We start from the raw sequence: 19,773 nt of genomic DNA on the forward strand, positions 1-19,773 counted from the left end.
GTATATACTTGTAGGATGTGTTGTGCTTGTGGATATGTATATACTTGTAGGATGTGTTGTGCTTGTGGATATGTATATACTTGTAGGATGTGTTGTGCTTGTGGATATGTATATACTTGTAGGATGTGTTGTGCTTGTGGATATGTATATACTTGTAGGATGTGTTGCGCTTGTGGATATGTATACTTGTAGGATGTGTTGTGCTTGTGGATATGTATATACTTGTAGGATGTGTTGTGCTTGTGGATATGTATATACTTGTAGGATGTGTTGTGCTTGTGGATATGTATATACTTGTAGGATGTGTTGTGCTTGTGGATATGTATATACTTGTAGGATGTGTTGTGCTTGTGGATATGTATACTTGTAGGATGTGTTGTGCTTCTGGATATGTATATACTTTTAGGATGTGTTGTGCTTCTGGATATGTACTGTATACTTGTTGGATGTGTTGTGCTTGTGGATATGTATATACTTGTAGGATGTGTTGTGCTTGTGGATATGTATATACTTGTAGGATGTTGTCCTTGTGGATATTGTAGGATGTGTTGTCCTTGTGGATATGTATATACGTGTAGGATGTGTTGTGCTTCTGGATATGTACTGTATACAGTACTTGTAGGATGTGTTGTGCTTGTGGATATGTATATACTTGTAGGATGTGTTGTGCTTGTGGATATGTATATACTTGTAGGATGTGTTGTGCTTCTGGATATGTACTGTATACAGTACTTGTAGGATGTGTTGTGCTTGTGGATATGTATATACTGTACTTGTAGGATGTGTTGTCCTTGTGGATATGTACTGTATACTTGTAGGATGTGTTGTGCTTGTGGATATGTACTGTATATACTTGAATACGTGTGCACATATGCTATTCATAGCTTTCAAGGGGCGTTACGTGCTGCCGGGAACGCCCACCTGGCGGTCAAAAAACAAACTTGTTCATTCGCTGCCAGCCGCGTCGACTAGTTTCTCATGCTGTTTGTTCAGCCGTTTGTACACACGTCTTTGCAGCCAACATTTCATCAAAGGTAAGCTCAAGTAACGTTACAATAATGATTAAAATACCCCGTTAACATTACTTGAGCTTACCTTTGATGAAATGTTGGCTGCAAAGACGTGTGTACTTTGATGGTAGCCATTTGCCCTCCCCAGCGACTGAACCACGTCTAATCGCACAAATCCACAACCTCCTCCTTTCTGAGTTTTCTTTCTCCCACGGCATTCTGTAAAAGCACAAGCCAGGCGTGTCTCCTCGTCGGTTAGTGCAACCGATAGCACAACAGGTATCCGGCATTTTGGCTGAACAAACAGCGTGAGAAACTAGTGACTCGGCGGCAGTGGAATGAACAAGTTTTTTGACCGCCAGGTGGGCGTTCCCGGCAGCACGTAACGCCCCTTGAAAGCTATGAATATGCCATAGCTGTTTTGCATTGTAAATGTGTTCCCTGTTAGAGGATTGCGAGCCGCAGCGGCTTAGATTGGGACAATTATAATCAGGCATGGGGGAAATGGCTGAGCACTTCAAACATAAACAGAGAGAATTGATTGGCTTCAGGTAATGACTCGGTGGCAGTAATTCAAAGACCTGTTTAGCCCCCGGAGAGGAGACAGCCTATAAAGTGCTCTCATCTATCAGGTTTGTGTGTGCATCAGACTGACATTTCAAGTCTCTTATCAATTATGGCCCATTATAACCTGTCCCCGTGATTTAGGCAAGTTCCTTATATCAAATAATGTGCTTGGAGGTGCAGCCTGCAGACTTTCTTTGAGCCAATCATGTCATCGTCTTCTGCCCCTTCTAAAAAAATAAATATATGAATGCTACTTATTTCTATGAAAGGCTTAGCTGATGAAAACTGAAATAGAGGACTTTTGTGAACGAAATGCACGTATTGTAAGTCGCTTTGGACAAACGCTGAAAGTTAAATGACTTAAAGCCACAATCAGTAACTTTTCCAAGTTTTGCTATTGGAGAAACTGTGCCCTCTGCGTGCAATAGTATCGATATCGATATCGCCGTTCAAAGTCAACAAAACACAGCGGCAGAAAGCTCTATGTACATGTTGTGACATCGGGTACTCACCGCGTGATGAAATAATAATCCATAGTTACGTGAAACGTCAGTTTCATAGCAAATCCGAATCGAGTTACTTCCTTGTTTCCAGGAACACAACGCTCCCGCTGTAGAGCGCATGATGCGTGCATCTTGCCTCCGGGACGCAGGCAGCAAACTGCTTAGTCCCAGGAGAGGCCTTTAGAGGGCGCTGTGTGACCAATAGAGGTGACATTCTCCCTGTTACAAGTCACTCTACCATCCTCAATGACTAAAAAGCTGTTATATTAAGGTGAAAAAGTTACTGATTGTGGCTTTAATATAATGGAAAGAGACAGGGGGATGACATGCGACAAATGTCCCAATCCCTGGTACGCCATAGGAAATTAATGGAGGTACGTACTGTACGGGCACTGCAGCGGTAGATTCCCTGCCGACCAACACGAGGGTCGCAGGTTCGAGCCCCCTGTGCTACCTCCGGCTTGGTCGGGCATCCATACCGGCAGAATTGGTCGTGTCTGCCGGGTGGGAAGCCGGATTCAGGGTATGTGTCCTGGTTGCTACGATAGCGCCTCCTCTGGTCGGTCAAGGGCGCCTGTTCGAGTTAGCTGGGGGGAATCGCGCGCCGCCGCCCCCGCGCTATGTCGGAGGAAGCGTGTGCTAGCCTACAACTCTCCTCAGATCAGCAGAAGGGGTGGAGCAACGACGGGGACAGCAGGGGGAATTGGCCAAGTGCGATTGGGATCCCAAAAAAGAGGAAATGAACAGAGTTCCAATGAGTTCTGTATCGGCTTTTTTCCCATTTTGTTTTCCATTGTTGAGACGACTAGGCATACTTTGATACGCACGTCCAAAAAAGCGAGTCCATGAGTCCAAGTTGAAGTTGGTAAAATAACGGATATTTATTTTAATGTTTCCAAAAATAATCAGGGCAGCTCAAAACATGCAACTTAATCTTTGTTTTCTTGTCAACTCCTGTAAAAAATAGCACAGGATTAAAAATCAGGATTCAAAATAATGTGGTTCAAAGAAAATGTATGCCCTTTCTCCTAGCCTCTCAAACATTTAGCCTCCACCCATTCCCTGATACAGGTCTGTAAGCCACCCCTCGTCATGCAATTCACCAGTCTAAAGCCAGGTGGGGTGCTCAGAAAGCAATTAGATTAGAAAAGTGTGCAAAATGTCAGGCAACTACATTTCAATATTAAAATAGAGAAATTAGAATAGAGAATATTAGAATAAAGAAAGAGAATACTTCGAATAAGCACAATGGCTCCAACAAGTTCTCAATTGCGTTAAACGCCCGGCTTCCTGTGAACTAATGCGTGACATGTTCTTCCCTAGCTTGTGACCAGCTTTCACTGGGGGTGGCAGCCATCTTCGGTCCCTCTCACAGCTCCTCGGCCAACGCGGTCCAGTCCATTTGCAATGCCTTGGGGGTGCCCCACATCCAGACCAAGTGGAAGCACCAGGTATCGGACAACAGAGATGTCTTCTACGTCAGCCTCTATCCGGACTTCTCCTCGCTTAGCCGGGCCATCCTGGACCTGGTCCACTTCTTCAAGTGGAAGACGGTCACTGTGGTTTATGATGACAGCACGGGTAAGGCCGCCAGCACGTCTTGTACTTTGCTGTGACTTTGCTGTAGGGGTGCACGATCGATCGGCAAGCAATCTGTATCGGCCGATTTTGACCTCAAATATGCTATCGGCTGATTGCCGACATTTCGTCTGATTGCCGATATTTTTTTATATATATATTTTTTTCTTATAAAAAAAAGCCCTATCACTAATCAGGCTTTCCAACGATATAAAATACAATGCCAATTGGTATTATTAAAGGGGAGAAATAATTGACCGAAATAACGTTTCCAAACTTTTTTTGAGGAGTTTATATATCGGTGATCGGTAATCAGTGATCGGTCGATGATCGGTTGGGCAGATATTTCCCATAGGCGATCGGCAATCGGTGATCAGTGGTAAAAAAACGTGATCGGTGCACCCCTACTTTGCTGTGGCTGAAAAAGAGTCATGACATGTATCGGACCAATCTGCATGTTTGTAATATTTGGGTTATGGTTAGAAATGGAACACGTCAGGAGGATGAACCAGGTCTCTCGCGATGAGGAAGTTGAAAGACGTGGAAGCTACCAGTCCACCAATCCCACCCCTTCACCCTACTTGTCACCAGTTTCATCTTGAACATAAATGAAATGCTTCATGCCCGGTGCCCTGTATGTGTATAGGTTGAGGCCATGTCTCGTCATAGACGCTGGTTTAGCTGGCTCAGCCTGGCTGGGGGCGGGGTCAGGGTGGGGTAAAAACCCCCATTCTATCCATTCAGCAAAGTTAGAATTTAGCCGATAGCCCAGCCCAGGCAGACATGATCGGGGATTTAACCACCGCAGTAAACGCACATCTGAGCAGACGTCTTGTGTTCTGCTCTAGAACCCCCAAACCTGTAGTTTAGAGCCGCAGCACCGTCTTTTGGTGAGTCAGCCCATGAGATATATGGGCGGTTTTACCCCACTCGCGCGCCAGCCGTTTAACATTTTGTGGGCGTTCCCAGACATGCCGACTGTCTCTATACTGACTCATCATATTATCATTGGATGAAACCTCGAACTGTTTTCTAAAAATAACTTCTTGGTTACAGCTTCCGACTCAGATCACATTTGTACACATTGGGTCGTTTTAACCGCCTTTATCGGCCAATGTGGTCATTTTCCTTGTGAGGACGGACGGGGCTGTTTTTGCCCAATGACAGCAGAGCGTCGTGACCTCCTGTGCTCTGCTGCTCTCTAACCGAAGCAGCTCGGTGAGATTTGTGAGGCTGCAGCAGTGAATGTCTTTGTTACCGAGGTAAGCAGACCTTGATGGAACCCCCCAGTCTTTGACAGATTCGGCGAGTCAGTCGGGGCAGCAGGCAGCAAACGACCCAGCAGGCTGGGTACATGCACCATATGCTCGGGGTCAGGCCCGCTGCCAGCCGGGGGGACGGGGCTGCCAAGGCATCCCGGAGAGATGCTCCGACACACATAACGCCGGGACCGGTTTGGCCCGGATGCTGGTGCAGTACTGCATGTTCATTGTAGTCGGCGTTCAGGCCAAATTCAATTCTATAATTTGAAGTCACGTTTATGCCAACCAGCGTACATGCTAAATGACAGAGAAGCAATCAAGCGAGTAAGCAAACAAATCAGGAAATACACAGAAGGCAGAATGTGATCATGAATCATGAATCCATTCATTTTCTTTACCCCAATTAGGATGCTGGAGACATCCTGCACACGTCAGTCATCATCACAAGGCTGACACACACACACACGCACACGCACACACACACACGCACACACACACGCGCGCGCACACACACACACAGATGCGCAGACATTCAGACCTGGGATGGGATGAAATGATGGATGCAGCGATGAACTAATTTCACTATTAACCGCAGTTTTTAAAACGTAACGGTTTTGTAAACCTAAAGGCTCAGCTACACCGAGTGTTTCTGTTCTCACTCTCAATTTATGATGGTCCTGTGGAAGTTAAAGGGACATTATGGTAATGTGGACGTTAAAGGGACATTAAGGGTCCTGTGGAAGTTAAAGGATGGCTTTACCAATTATCAGTCCACTTTATATCATTCTAATTCTGTCATTAATATAAGCAGATGGGCAGTGTTTACCTTCCCTATATGTATATGTTTTCCACAGAGACATATCCTCCATTTGCAGAAACTCCACACCCGCTAGCTGCAAGTCATTAAGGCGTGTTAAGGTTATCCGTACGATTCTCCGTGGATGTGCGCATACATAAAAAAAAAACAAAAAAACAATAACAGCCACCCCGGAAGCCGAATCTAGTCAGGTCAAGTCATGTCAAGTTTATTTGTATAGCCCTAGTTACAGCCCATTTTTGCTAGCCTCGCACTCTTTCGGATCCACGGCAAAGTTGAATGGGTTCATCCTTGGGCCCTGCTGTGCTACATCCTCCCACCAAGTTTCATGAAAATCGACCCAGTAGTTTTTCCATAATCCTGCTAACAGACAAACAGAAAATGACAAACGGCACCGAAAACATAACCTCCTTGGCGGAGGTAATACTGTAATGGAAAAATTGCATTGCTGCTGCTATTACATGTACATGTGGCAGTGCATCCGTTTACAGGTATTACTGTACATGTAGTCTCTCCCCAGACTCAAATATTAACGTTGAATCGCTGCGCTCCGCATACTACATAAGTGAGTCTGTGCCAGTTCACAGCCACTGCTGATTTTTGAAGGCGGGTTGAAATTGAATGAGTGACAGGTCGTAGCACCGATGAGAGAGCGGGTTCGAAAAATGGGCTGCGCCTCCCGTGTCGTCTGATCGCAAAGTCGTTACTGATTGGGGAGGACTGAAGCCATCACTGGCATAATTATGACTGGCCAAGTGAACGGTTCCCTCCCATAACCAGCCCTCTGAGGGAAAGTGTCCCAGACCCAGAGAGAGCTCTGCAGCATGCAGTAACGTAGTGGATTGCATCAGCCTAAAGATTCTGTTTGCCTTCCAGTGATTCAATGTGTGTGTGTGTGTGTGTGTGTGTGTGTGTGTGTGTGTGTGTGTGTGTGTGTGTGTGTGTGTGTGTGCGTGCGCGCGCGCGCGTGCGTGCGTGCGTGTGTGTGTGTGTGTGAGTCTTTGCCCTGCAGGTCCTGTAGGAAGCTTTAGGGAGGAATTGATTATGGCTGATCCCACCACCTCTGTTAATTAAGGTGTAAAGTGGACATAGCTGCTTCACTATGGGGGTTAATAGTGGCTTGATTTTCTGTCTTGGAGATAGGAAATGAGATCCTGGCGGCCGACCTGCAAACAGCTTCACCTTAGCCATTGTCGGCGTTTACACAGGTGACCCGATAGAGAGGACGGATAGGGCTGATCATGTGACCCGATAGTAGGGCTGCCCGATTAATCGTATTTTCATCGTCATCGCGATATGAAAATGCGAGATGAACACATCGCAAAAGTCACGTGTTATCGCAATTTTTTTTTTTTCTTTTTTTTTTACAGTGCACCTGAACGCAACATGCAAGATACCGGCTGAATAAGTGTCCAAATGTTCATGTCATTCTGGCCAATACTCCACTTCTGTTATAACATTTCAGTCTGGAATATGGAATATCTTTCAATAATCGTTATGACTAAAAGGCTAAAAGTAATCTCATGTGTAAGAAATGACTGTTGCACATTGAGGTAAAAATGTAAATAATTAACTTGTTGGTTTTAGATTTTTTTTTTTGCTTCAAGAGTGCATTTTTGTTCGTATGACCCTCAACACAGGCTTTGAGAATCCCGTGCCACTTACTGATACGTATGCTTAAATTAACACACTCATATTGCAAAATTAATTTAGGCCCTCACTGTAACACTTCAGAAGTTGAATTTGAAGTTCAGCATGAATACATTTGTCATTTTTTGTCTTAGATTTACCTTTGTGTGTTATTGCAATATAAAACTACATAATTGAGAATCGATTCTAGATTCTGGAATCGAGAATCGTTGGAATCGAGAATCGATTCTGGAATCGGATCGTGACCCCAGGAATCGGAATCGGATCGGATCGTGGCTTAGCCAGATCGGAGCACCCCTACCCATTCATATTTTTGTTTATAGCATTTTTTTATTTATCGCAGGTCATATCGTCATCGCAAAATAGTGAACAGCGTTATCTCACATCACAGGTTTTCCTCATATCGTGCAGCCCTACCCGATAGAGAGAGGATGGTATAGGGCTGATCATGTGACCCGATATAGGCGGGATAGGGCTGATCATGTGACCTGATATAGAGGACGGATAGGGCTGATCATGTGACCCGATAGAGAGAACGGATAGAGCTGATCATGTGACCCTGTAGAAATGGATAGGGCTGATCATCTGACCTGGTAGAGAGGATGGATAGGTCTGATCATGTGACGCAGTAGAGAGGATGGATAGGTCTGATCATGTGACCTGATGGAGAGATCACGTGACTTGATAGAGAGGACGGATAGGTCTGATCATGTGACCTGATAGAGAGATCACGTGACTTGATAGAGAGGACGGATAGGTCTGATCATTGGACACTCAGAGTTGAAGGGACCGAGCTGGAAAATGAGATCTCGGTTGACTCAGTAACTCTATTTCACAATGCAACGCCAACGCCTCCTCTTCTTCTTCTCTTGTTTTGGTAGAGCATATTACCCGACATATTGGAAAAGTCAGCGTAGCAGAACATCTATATTACCAGATCATTCTCACGGGACTCACGCTGTTCTTCTAAAGCGTGTCTGCTTTTTCGACAATGGGGCATAAAAGAAGTCGGAAACAACCTCTCTCTTTGTGCTCGTTCCTCCACCAACCAGGGAGCAAACAAGAAAATCAATAACCATAATGGGACTCCGCTAACGGCTCAACTTTATAATGGCAAAGCTGAGATGGCAGGCAGCATGTGTTGTAGCTCTCCCAGGCAGCCATAACATCCATACAAGTGTCCTGGAACGCTGCTGCTGCTGCTGCTGCTGCTGCTGCTGCTGCTGGGAAGTTTGATTAAGCCATGAGGGAGAGCCAGCCGATACAATAAAACACTCCTCTGGGCCGGTCACAGTATGTAGTCCATGCCTACCTCCGCTCTCCAGTAGGCCAGCTATTTTTCCATTGTCCTGTCCTGGGAGGAAAGGAGACCCAACTGTTGCTATTGTGCTCAAGAGTTGGACCCATACATCGAGCCGATATTCTGCTTTCAAAGCTCCCATATTGGCCAGTCAGTGTGGGCTACAATTAATCTTTTTCATTATATATATATATATATATATATATATATATGTATATATATATACACATACACACACTTCATACTTCTATATATATGTATATATATATATGTATATATATATATACATATATATAGAAGTGTGTGTATGTACATATATATATATATATATACTGTATATATATATACATATACACATATATATATACTGTATGTACATACACACACACTTCATACTTCTATATGTATATATATACACATATATATATATATATATATATATATATATACACACACACACTTCATACTTCTGCATTTTCCAAATCACAGGTGGTACAGCAAGTTATATTTTTTCAGCTGTATTTTTTTTTAAGTTGTCAGTAAATTATGTAGACTCTATAAGAGATATTGGGGGCTGGTAGATCTTGTGATCTTGAAAGATGTAAAAGTAGATCTAAAGAAAATCATTGGGCACCCTGGTCTAAATGCTGCTTCAGGAGCTTTTCCACTAGAGGCCACCAGAGGTCGACCAATAGTGGATTTTAAAGGCCGATATTTGGAGCGGAAAAAAGCCGATAGCCGATTAATTGTCCGATATTGCCCCCCTCCCCTCCCCTCCCTTGCAAACATTTTTGATGCTGCCGGAAATAAACAATATTTGACTTTATTGTTGACATCTAAAGTCTATCATGCATAAAATACGACTTGCTGCACCTCTCCCAGTTGAGCGCACTGAGTGCCAGCGCTCTCATAGCTCATCGCAGAGCACTTATCTTCAGTCTAAACGTCTTTACTCACGATGTGTTTTTTAATCAATCATTCGAAAAGACAGACGGGTCAAATAGCACAAAGCTATTTGACTGATGCGAAAAATGCAGAAAATCAAACCTGTTCCCAAAACTTTAATGACGGACGGAAGTTTCAGAGTCAGTGTGTCTAAACATGAGTGAGACAACATGAGGTCATATTTATTTTAAAACGTACAACAATTTCAGAGGAAAAATACGGACCCGATGTGCAAAAGCCTTAACGCATTAATATAATTAATAAGGTGATGTAGCCGACGTCCCCGCATCACCGGTGGAGGCTACACAGCTATCAGCCACTACTGGAGCCAAGTTCAGTCGATAACAATAATTTGTAAAACATCCTATCACCACTGATTAATCGGTCAAACCGATTAATCCGTGTACCACTATTTGTCATCCTGACAAGAATAACTTTCTGGAGGAAGACACACTACGATACACACAACATTATGTAACCTAAAGAGGTCAAATCTAAAGTCACTGAATATTGCACAAAATATGGTTCGTCGGCAGCTTCGATCCAAAAACATCGACATCAAAAACCTTCCAAACCTAATATTGGTTGTTGTTAGAAACAGATGCATAATATCGGCATTCATCAATTCTACACATCACTCTATCAGCCTTCAAAAGCCCCTATCAAACCATATTTCAGTTTATAGCCTGGTTTCTATGGCAACAGCATCCCGAGGCTGTCCCTGAGGTGGCGGAAGAGAGAGAGGAGATGGCGTGTTACGCCCGGCAAATCACATCTCCATCCACCGTGACTCAGCCTCCCGTGCTTTTTCATTTCTCTGCACAATTATACCTATGTCTCCGTCCGTCAGCCTGGAAACGTGTTGTCAAGCACCTCCTGACGATGCAAAAATAATTGAAATGTACAACAAAAATAATTTTTGCTGCATCGCTTCCCTCAGTAAAAAAAAAAGGGGAGGGGGTGAAAAAAATAATTTGCTCTGAGGCCAGTGAGTGTCTTTTTTTTTATGAGCGTGTGCGACTGACACTTTTTTAATTGTATCAGATGAAAGGTCAGCCATAAGACAACGTGTTGACTACAGGCGGCGCTGTGGCTGACTGCGTGGTGTCATTCTGAAGGGCTCGTTTAGGAGAGGAAGTGATTCAGAGTCGGCTCCGATCGGTCAAGCTGGTGTTTAGAGGGCACACCGCCCAGCTGGGGAATTGGTTTATCCTCATATATCAACAACATACAAGGACTGTCCACTGGGGTCCCTGGGAACCCCAAGAATAACTTACTGTAAGAAACAACCATCATAGCAACTTATTTATTCTCAAAACATTTTTAGTCGTGTCGTACTAGTAATAATAATAGTAACAATAACAATAACAATAATATAATATAATATAATATAATATAATATAATATAATATAATATAATTTAATTAATGTTGTTAATTAGTGTTAATTAACACAACAGTGCTTTGGAAAAATGTGCATCTTAAAAGTGCTTTAATTTTAGAAAAATAAGTCCCCTTTTCTTCCTTTTGTTAACTCAATTTCACATCTTATCAGTCTCAGACTCTCAGCCAACAAACCTCCTTTTCTCTTGATAGAAGTGAGCTTCCACTCTGTCTGTCTGTCTGTTTGTCTGTCTGTCTGTCTGTCTGTCTATCTGCCTGCCTGTCTGTCTTTCTATCTATCTATCGATCGTTCGCAATGCAAACTTCGCATGTCGTTGGGCAGTGAATGTGTGTGTGCCCTCAGTCTGGATTTGAGTGTGTGTGTTTGCTCATGTGTGGCGCTTCCATAGACAGCTGGTCAGGATCGCATCACACTCCACGAGACATACTGGTTTTGAACTGCTCGTGAGAACAATGAATGAACATGAGTCTGCCTGCTCTGGATTAAAACTAAAGCTTTGTTTTCGCGGTCTACTCGTTTCTTTTGAGCACGTAATGTGAAATTACTTCTATCTCTCGCATTTCTCCGAGTCTCGCCTCTCCTCCGTCCGTGTGTCAACTCTCCCGCAGCAGCAGCAGCAGCAGCAGCACAGCCAAGGCAAGCAACAGGCAGAATCGATTTGCTTGTTGATTGGCTGAGTAGCATCACGTGTGATGATTTACAGCGCATGCATTGGTCTGTGAGCTTCCTGACAGATAAACCAGTAGTACCGTAAAGGCTAGAAAAGCATGTGCCGGTTAAAATAGAAACGCTCCGTGAAATTGTAACTATTCAATGATATGTAGGTTATAGGGCTCGGTCCGGATAGGACGGAGTTTGGGTCCGGATGCGGACCGGAGTCCGGACTTTGAGGATCGCTGCTCTAAGGCCTACAAAATAACCCTACAGCCGGAGGCAGAACTCGCCATCTTCGGCTGCTCGGAGTCCTCTCTGAACTTCCCCACAGCTGTGCAACAATCTCTGACACTGGGGACAACTGTCGCCAAAAGACTCACTCTGAAGGAATGGAAGTCCTCCTCTTCACCTTCTTTTCAGGTGTGGCTGATGGACATGATCTCTGTTGTGCAGATGGAGAGACTCAGGTCCCTGAGAACTAACTTGCTTGGAAGGTTCTCGGCTATCGGGAACCCGTTTCTGGCCTACTTCGACGAGGTTGAGAATGACCAGTGACTGAGGTTAGGGGTGACGGATGCCTCGCCCAGCTGGTATCTCATGGACCCCCTTGCATGGGATCCCACGCATATTGTCTTTTACAAACACATAAGCATCTTATGCGGCCGATCATCTTGAGCGACGAGCGTATTTTCTCCCTATCGCTCTGTCTCTGTCGCTCGGACGCCCAGCGATTTTTCTCCCAGGCGAATATACGCTCAATCGCTCGTTTGCATTGACTTTGTATGTAAACTCGACGCCAGCGAAAAACTTTAATAGGTCGGTGTGAACGCACCTTAATACTGCTCCCGCTGCTCTGATTCTCCGGCCCATCTCCCTCTCCATTGTCCCCTCACTCAAGAACAAGGCCCACGAGATACTTGAACTCCTTCACTTGAGGTAAGGACTCATTCCCTACCTGAATGACAATCCATCAGTTTCCTGCTGAGAACCATGGCCTCAGATTTAGAGGTGCTGATCTTCATCCCAGCCGCTTCACACTCAGCTGTGAACTGGTCCAGTGAGTGCTGAAGGTCCCAGACCCATGATGCCATCAGGACCACATCATCTGCAAAAAGCCACAAAGGTGATCCATCACCATGCTAAATACTGGACTAATAACAGCCTGGACTCATAATAGCCTACTGCTTTGTCGTTTGGCTTTACCTGAGCTGTGTTTTGAGTGGAGTTGGGAGCGTCTTGAAACCCCATTAAGTGGGGAGTTTATATTTCCAAAAACAAGCCAGAAAGTGAGTTTTGAAAGCCAGAAATCTCAGTAATCACAGTCATTGGTATTGATCGATAACGCTATCAACCCCCACAGATATATGGTGGTTAGTTCGTGTTATAAGACGCCAAAAATCTGCACCTTTAACCCATTGATACCTGATGCAGCATTTGCGTGTATGTCCCTCATTTGTGTGTGTATCCCTTTAAGACCGCGAACCGCGTTAACGCCGTTCGCGGTCTTAAAGGGATACACACACAAATGCTGCCTCAGGTATCAATGGGTTAAACCCTGCAACACTGCTACTCCTCTATTGTCAGGTGAAAAAATCATATCTCTAATAACTGCCCATCTTCAGGGTTTGTTTGAACTGAAGGGTCACACAGATCACACGCTCTAGGCCTGTGAAGCCTTTCCAAACCGATTGTGCAATTTGAAAAATGAGACTCTGGCTTTTGACATTTCCAGAGATATGAGGGCTTCAGCGGGCGAGAGAAGCGTTATATTGTCGTCGTCGTGCGCAATCCGAGAAGTACAGAGGAATATCTGCCTGGAAATATGATTGAATTGTGCTTTCCTCCTGTCTGTTCCTGGTTTGTCTTTTGGCTGCCGTTGGCTGTTGACGGTGACAGAACACTAATGAAAACACCATCTGCATGGAGCGCTGACAAGGTGTTAAGACAACACACACCGTGCCAGATGCCGCCGCAAAGCAAAGTGGATTATTGAACGTGGGCTGTCTCTCAGCCTCACAGAGATCCCTATCGGCCGCATTCGCATCTTCCTGCTATTCTCACACGTGTCTCACACGTCATACTGAGATTACAACTTATGTAATTCACCCCTCTTGACTTTTTGCACATTTTCTCGTGGAATAAAATGCATGCTTGTATTTGGAATTTTAATTAAATTAATTGAAATATCCAGAAAATTGTATCAATTTGATCAGAATATGTATATATATATATATATATATATATATATATATATATATTAGTGATGTCACAATATATCGTCCCACAATATATCGTGATATCAAAAAGTGACAATATGTATCGTTGAGATGAAATCTCATATCGCGAGAAAAAGAAGCTGAACATGGTGGCACTGATCTGCATCTGATTGCATGCTCGCTCTCCTTTTCATTGCTTTGTTTGAACAGACGAGGGACGTTACAGACACGGAGGATGAAAATGGTGAAATTACTTGTGGAGGATGCCCCCTCAACTTACAAATCGATCGCAAAAAGATATTGTTAAAATATCGTATCGTTATCGTGAACCCAATATCGTGTATCGTATCGTGAACTGAGTGTATCGTGACACCCCTAATATATATATATATATATATATATATATATATATATATATATATATATATATAGTGTAACATTTCAGCAACAGAACAAAAGTATTACCTCCCATTAACTCGATTGGCTATTTGTCTCATGGCAAAAACATTTCATAACTCACACAATATATTATAAAATTTCACTCGATTTTCTAGTGCAAAAATGGCTCTAATTTTACATCCCTGCTAGGAAATATTATAGCAGTTCTCTTCCATACCTCTTAATGTGGCTTTGGGGTGGCTGCTTTCTGCCTCTTAATGCTTGAGCGCAGTGTGGATAAATGTGTCGCGTATGGACTGCAGTTTTCCAGCTGACGATAGTTTTCCAGCTGACAGCAGTTTTCCAGCTGACGGCATTTTGAAGAAATAAAACAAGTCTCTCATCCCTCCATCACTACATATACTGCTGCTGTACTTTCTGTTTTATTTTTTAACCTTTATTTATACAGGGGAGTCTCACTGAGAGCAATGCTCTCTTTCTCAGGAGCGCCCTGTTCACATTCACACACACACATTCGTACCTGGAAGCTGACCAGTACAACCAGTCTGATCTGCCTGCCACTGAGCAGCTCCACTGGAGCGGTTGGGGTAAAAGGAGATTATTATTCTTTTTTTTTACAACCTGGACCTTATTTCCAGCTTTAAATATGATTTTTAAGTCACCCTGATGAGTTCGGTCTGACAATTAAAGGCCGGCTTTACCGTGGGGAATATGAATATATATTAATTCTTAAAAAATCTCGAATCCGTTGAAATTTTTGAAATTGCTTGTTCACAGCCAGAGAAAAAAAAAAAAAAAGAAATTGGGCCAGGTGACGCGTTTCGACGCGAAACGCGTCACCTGGCCCAATTTCTTTTTCTTTTTTTTTTCTCTGGCTGTGAACAAGCAATTTCAAAAATTTCAACGGATTCGAAATTTAAGATTTTTTAAGAATTAATATATATTCATATTCCCCACGGTAAAGCCGGCCTTTAAGGGCCTTGCTCAAGGGCACCTCAGTGGTGGTAATGAGGGAGGACCAAGCGCTGCCTTTTCACTTTCCCCACCCAATTTTCTCCTGCAGTCCCGACTCAAATCAACTCTCAATAACTGTCAAACTATTCATCATTCTTCTAGTTTGACAGTTATTGAGAGTTGATTTGAGTTAATGAGTTATTAATTTGAGTTAGTGTGGACCAGTGATGTCACTGGTCCACACTTTAACACTCAATAACTGTCAAATTAAATGACAGACTTCAAAACAGTTTACAGTTTTCTGATATACTACTGATGTTCTAATGATACAAAGCTGGTTGAAAATGGGCAGAGTGTTCCTTTAATGTCTGCCTCTCCATCAATGATGATTGAGCGGGCTGAGATCTTCTGTCGGCGGCTGCGGCGAAGACGTTGGGGAGAAGGGAAGGCTTGAGGGGCTGTTCCCTCACAGGGAGATTTATCACACAGGCCGTTCAGTTTTACGCTCAGGAGACTCCCAGACGGCCCCTAATAAACGCTTAGACGATGAAATATTCATGCCGGAGTTAAAAATGGATCGCGGAGCAGTCGCCGGCCGTTAAACACAGTCAATACTGATCAGTGTTGACACCCCTCCACCACCTTTCTCTCCTCTCCAGATTTTGTGGTAGGAGAGACATGCAGAGTAGGAGAGACATGCAGACTAGGAGAGACATGCAGTGTAGCAGAGACACGCAGAGTAGGAGAGACATGCAGAGTAGGAGAGACATGCAGCGTAGGAGAGACATGCAGAGTAGGAGAGACATGCAGTGTAGGAGAGACATGCAGAGTAGGAGAGACATGTAGAGTAGGAGAGACATGCAGAGTAGGAGAGACATGCAGAGTAGGAGAGACACGCAGAGTAGGAGAGACATGCAGAGTAGGAGAGACACGCAGAGTAGGAGAGACATGCAGAGTAGCAGAGACACGCAGAGTAGGAGAGACATGCAGAGTAGCAGAGACATGCAGCGTAGGAGAGACATGCAGAGTAGCAGAGACATGCAGAGTAGGAGAGACATGCAGCGTAGGAGAGACATGCAGAGTAGGAGAGACATGCAGTGTAGGAGAGACATGCAGAGTAGGAGAGACATGCAGAGTAGGAGAGACATGTAGAGTAGGAGAGACATGCAGAGTAGGAGAGACATGTAGAGTAGGAGAGACATGCAGAGTAGGAGAGACATGCAGAGTAGGAGAGACATGCAGAGTAGGAGAGACATGTAGAGTAGGAGAGACATGCAGAGTAGGAGAGACATGCAGAGTAGGAGAGACATGCAGCGTAGGAGAGACATGTAGAGTAGGAGAGACATGCAGAGTAGGAGAGACATGCAGAGTAGGAGAGACATGCAGCGTAGGAGAGACATGTAGAGTAGGAGAGACATGCAGAGTAGGAGAGACATGCAGCGTAGGAGAGACATGCAGTGTAGGAGAGACACGCAGAGTAGGAGAGACACGCAGCGTAGGAGAGACATGCAGAGTAGGAGAGACACGCAGAGTAGGAGAGACACGCAGCGTAGGAGAGACACGCAGAGTAGGAGAGACATGCAGAGTAGCAGAGGCATGCAGCGTAGGAGAGACATGCAGAGTAGGAGAGACATGCAGTGTAGGAGAGACATGCAGAGTAGGAGAGACATGCAGAGTAGGAGAGACACGCAGACTAGGAGAGACATGCAGAGTAGGAGAGACATGCAGAGTAGGAGAGACATGCAGAGTAGGAGAGACACGCAGACTAGGAGAGACATGCAGAGTAGGGATGTTCATCAATTATCGAAAATCGATAATCGATCGTTAAGGATTGGAATCGATCCTGTGGCATTTGGATCGATTTTTTAATTATTAAAAAAAAAAAAAAAAAAAAAAAAATTTTTTTTTTTTTTTTTTTTTTTTTTGGACTAGGTTTGGGTGGAATTCGTTCCTCCTCGCCCCACTCCATTGCACAGCCGACTAACGTGAGGTGGAGCTTCATATAGTCTCTAGTTTTCTGGCTGGGCACGGGCCTTTGTGCCAACAAAACTGTTTTAAACATGAGAAATTCACACCGGCATGCGCCGGGGACAGCAGTGTTGGAGAGGAGACACATTGAAATAAAGAGTTAATTGAGGAGAACACGTTGTCTTTCGTATTTTCTGCCATAGGCATTCATTTTGTTAAAAAAAAAAAAAAAAAAAAAAAAAAAAAATTGAAAATATTGAAAATTTTCTAAGTATTAATAAAATCGATAATCGATAATTGATCGTTAATTCTCACCGATTATCGATTTTGGAAAATTTTCAAAATGAACATCCCTAATGCAGAGTAGGAGAGACATGCAGAGTAGGAGAGACATGCAGAGTAGGAGAGACATGCAGAGTACTGTAGGAGAGACATGCAGAGTAGGAGAGACATGCAGTGTAGGAGAGACATGCAGAGTAGGAGAGACATGCAGTGTAGGAGAGACATGCAGAGTAAGAGAGACATGCAGAGTAAGAGAGACATGCAGTGTAGGAGAGACATGCAGAGTAGGAGAGACATGCAGAGTAGCAGAGACATGCAGAGTAGGAGAGACATGCAGAGTAGGAGAGACATGCAGTGTAGGAGAGACATGCAGAGTAGGAGAGACATGCAGAGTAGGAGAGACATGCAGAGTAGGAGAGACATGCAGTGTAGGAGAGACATGCAGAGTAGGAGAGACATGCAGAGTAGCAGAGACATGCAGAGTAGGAGAGACATGCAGAGTAGGAGAGACATGCAGAGTAAGAGAGACATGCAGCGTAGGAGAGACATGCAGAGTAGGAGAGACATGCAGAGTAGGAGAGACATGCAGCGTAGGAGAGACATGCAGAGTAGGAGAGACACGCAGTGTAGGAGAGACATGCAGAGTAGGAGAGACACGCAGAGTAGGACAGAGCAGTAGCGGAGAGCGAGGGTGAGACAGAGAGATACATGTGTTTATGACGGGCGAATGCAGCAGTTGGAGGTGTCGGACTGCTTTTATCGATGTTAACTAACTAACCGTAAAACAGAGATCTGCTCCAGCAGTGGAGGCAGTTTTTCTCCTTAGACAGCTCACGCAACATCAAGCTCTCACATGAGATTGGACAAACATCACAAACAAGCGCGCACACGCATTAAATAAGATCAAGTCATTTATAAAACAGTTTAAGAGCACGAGGAAGAAAAGAGAGTTCATGTCTTTTGATTCTGCTTGTGGGCACAACGTATTCTCTACGCCGACGGAGAGAGTAAGTGGAAGTTGAGGCTGGATGGAGGAAACCATGCAGGGGTGAGGAGCCAGGAGTTGGTGAGGGTACGCAGAGTTAGCAGTCTGGCCCCGGCGCCATGGGGAGGGTTTAGCAGAAGCTGCAGAGCGGAAGAGCCAATCAGCGACTCCGCTGTGATTGACAGCGCAAGTTGGCCAATCAGGAACGCCACTAGCACTGCACTAACAAAACAGTAATGGCCGCCTCCTTGCCTGATCGTCTCGAGGAGTCATGTCAGCGTTTGTCTAGTTTAAACAGCCATAAAGTGCAGTTATTGCAGAAATAGACTCAATAACAACAATTACACAAGTACAGGAGTATCGCCGCAACCGCGGAGTTTCTCGGCGGAAAATATGTTTTTGCCGTTCTCCCCAGTGGATTTGGGTTTGATTGGATCCGACGCTGATTGGCTGAAGGAGTTGTCTGTCAAGGCAACTACGCCCGCCCATGCTCCCGCCCCTGCTAACCCCCCCCCATGGCGTCGGGGCCAGACCGTCACAGAGAACCAAATTAAATGTGAGTTCACGTGACGGGCTGGTTTACCAGGCTAACGCAGGGTGGCCTCATCACGCCTTTCACTCAAAGATGGAAGAGAAGAAGACGGAATTCCAATGATCCTACAGCAGGGATACTCAACTTGCTTTGCCACTTTCGTGAAATGATAGAAGGCCAGGGGCCAGTTAATAAACAATCAATATACATTTTTCTGAGGCGGATTGTAGGTTTTTGGGGTGTCAGACGGAGTTTAGTCTGACAATGTTGTGCACACCAGATAGTTACTTAGGTTAAGTACATACATAAGTGCCTGGGTAGCGAGCAGACGGCGGTATTTGACAATTTAGCAGCTAAATCATAGATTATTGAAAGATATTCCATATTCCAGACTGAAATGCTATAACAGAAGTGGAGTATTGGCGAGAATGACATGAACATTTGGACACTTATTCAGCGGGTATCTTGCATGTTCCATTCAGGTACACTGTAAAAAAAAAAAAAAAAAATTGCAATTCCATCGCGGGCCACACAGGGGGCGGCTAGAGGGCAGGGAACAGGACTGTGGTGCGCTCGGCGTGGCTATAAATACTGCCACGTCATAGCCTCGGTACTGACGACATTAACGCCGTCACCTAGGCAAGTGCGTCACTACTGCACTGACGACATTAACGCCGTCACCTAGGCAAGTGCGTCACTACTGCACTGACGACGTTAACGGCGTCACTCTGGGATTACTGCACTTGT

At 44.5% G+C, this 19,773-nt stretch overlaps 1 protein-coding gene across 1 annotated transcript in view; it reads left to right on the forward strand.

Moving 5' to 3' along the window:
* Positions 1–19,773, forward strand: part of LOC310798896 (glutamate receptor ionotropic, kainate 2-like) — a gene marked incomplete at both ends in the record, with an annotated part of 373,179 nt that overhangs the window by 113,290 nt on the left and 240,116 nt on the right. Inside the window, one exon of the mRNA XM_083661456.1 lies at positions 3,404–3,661. Coding sequence (XP_083517582.1) covers positions 3,404–3,661 — 258 coding nt within the window. The remainder of the gene's footprint in view (positions 1–3,403; positions 3,662–19,773) is intronic.

The sequence above is a fragment of the Poromitra crassiceps genome (assembly GCF_964638095.1).
Source record: "Poromitra crassiceps genome assembly, chromosome: 26".
NCBI classification, from domain to species: domain Eukaryota; kingdom Metazoa; phylum Chordata; class Actinopteri; order Beryciformes; family Melamphaidae; genus Poromitra; species Poromitra crassiceps.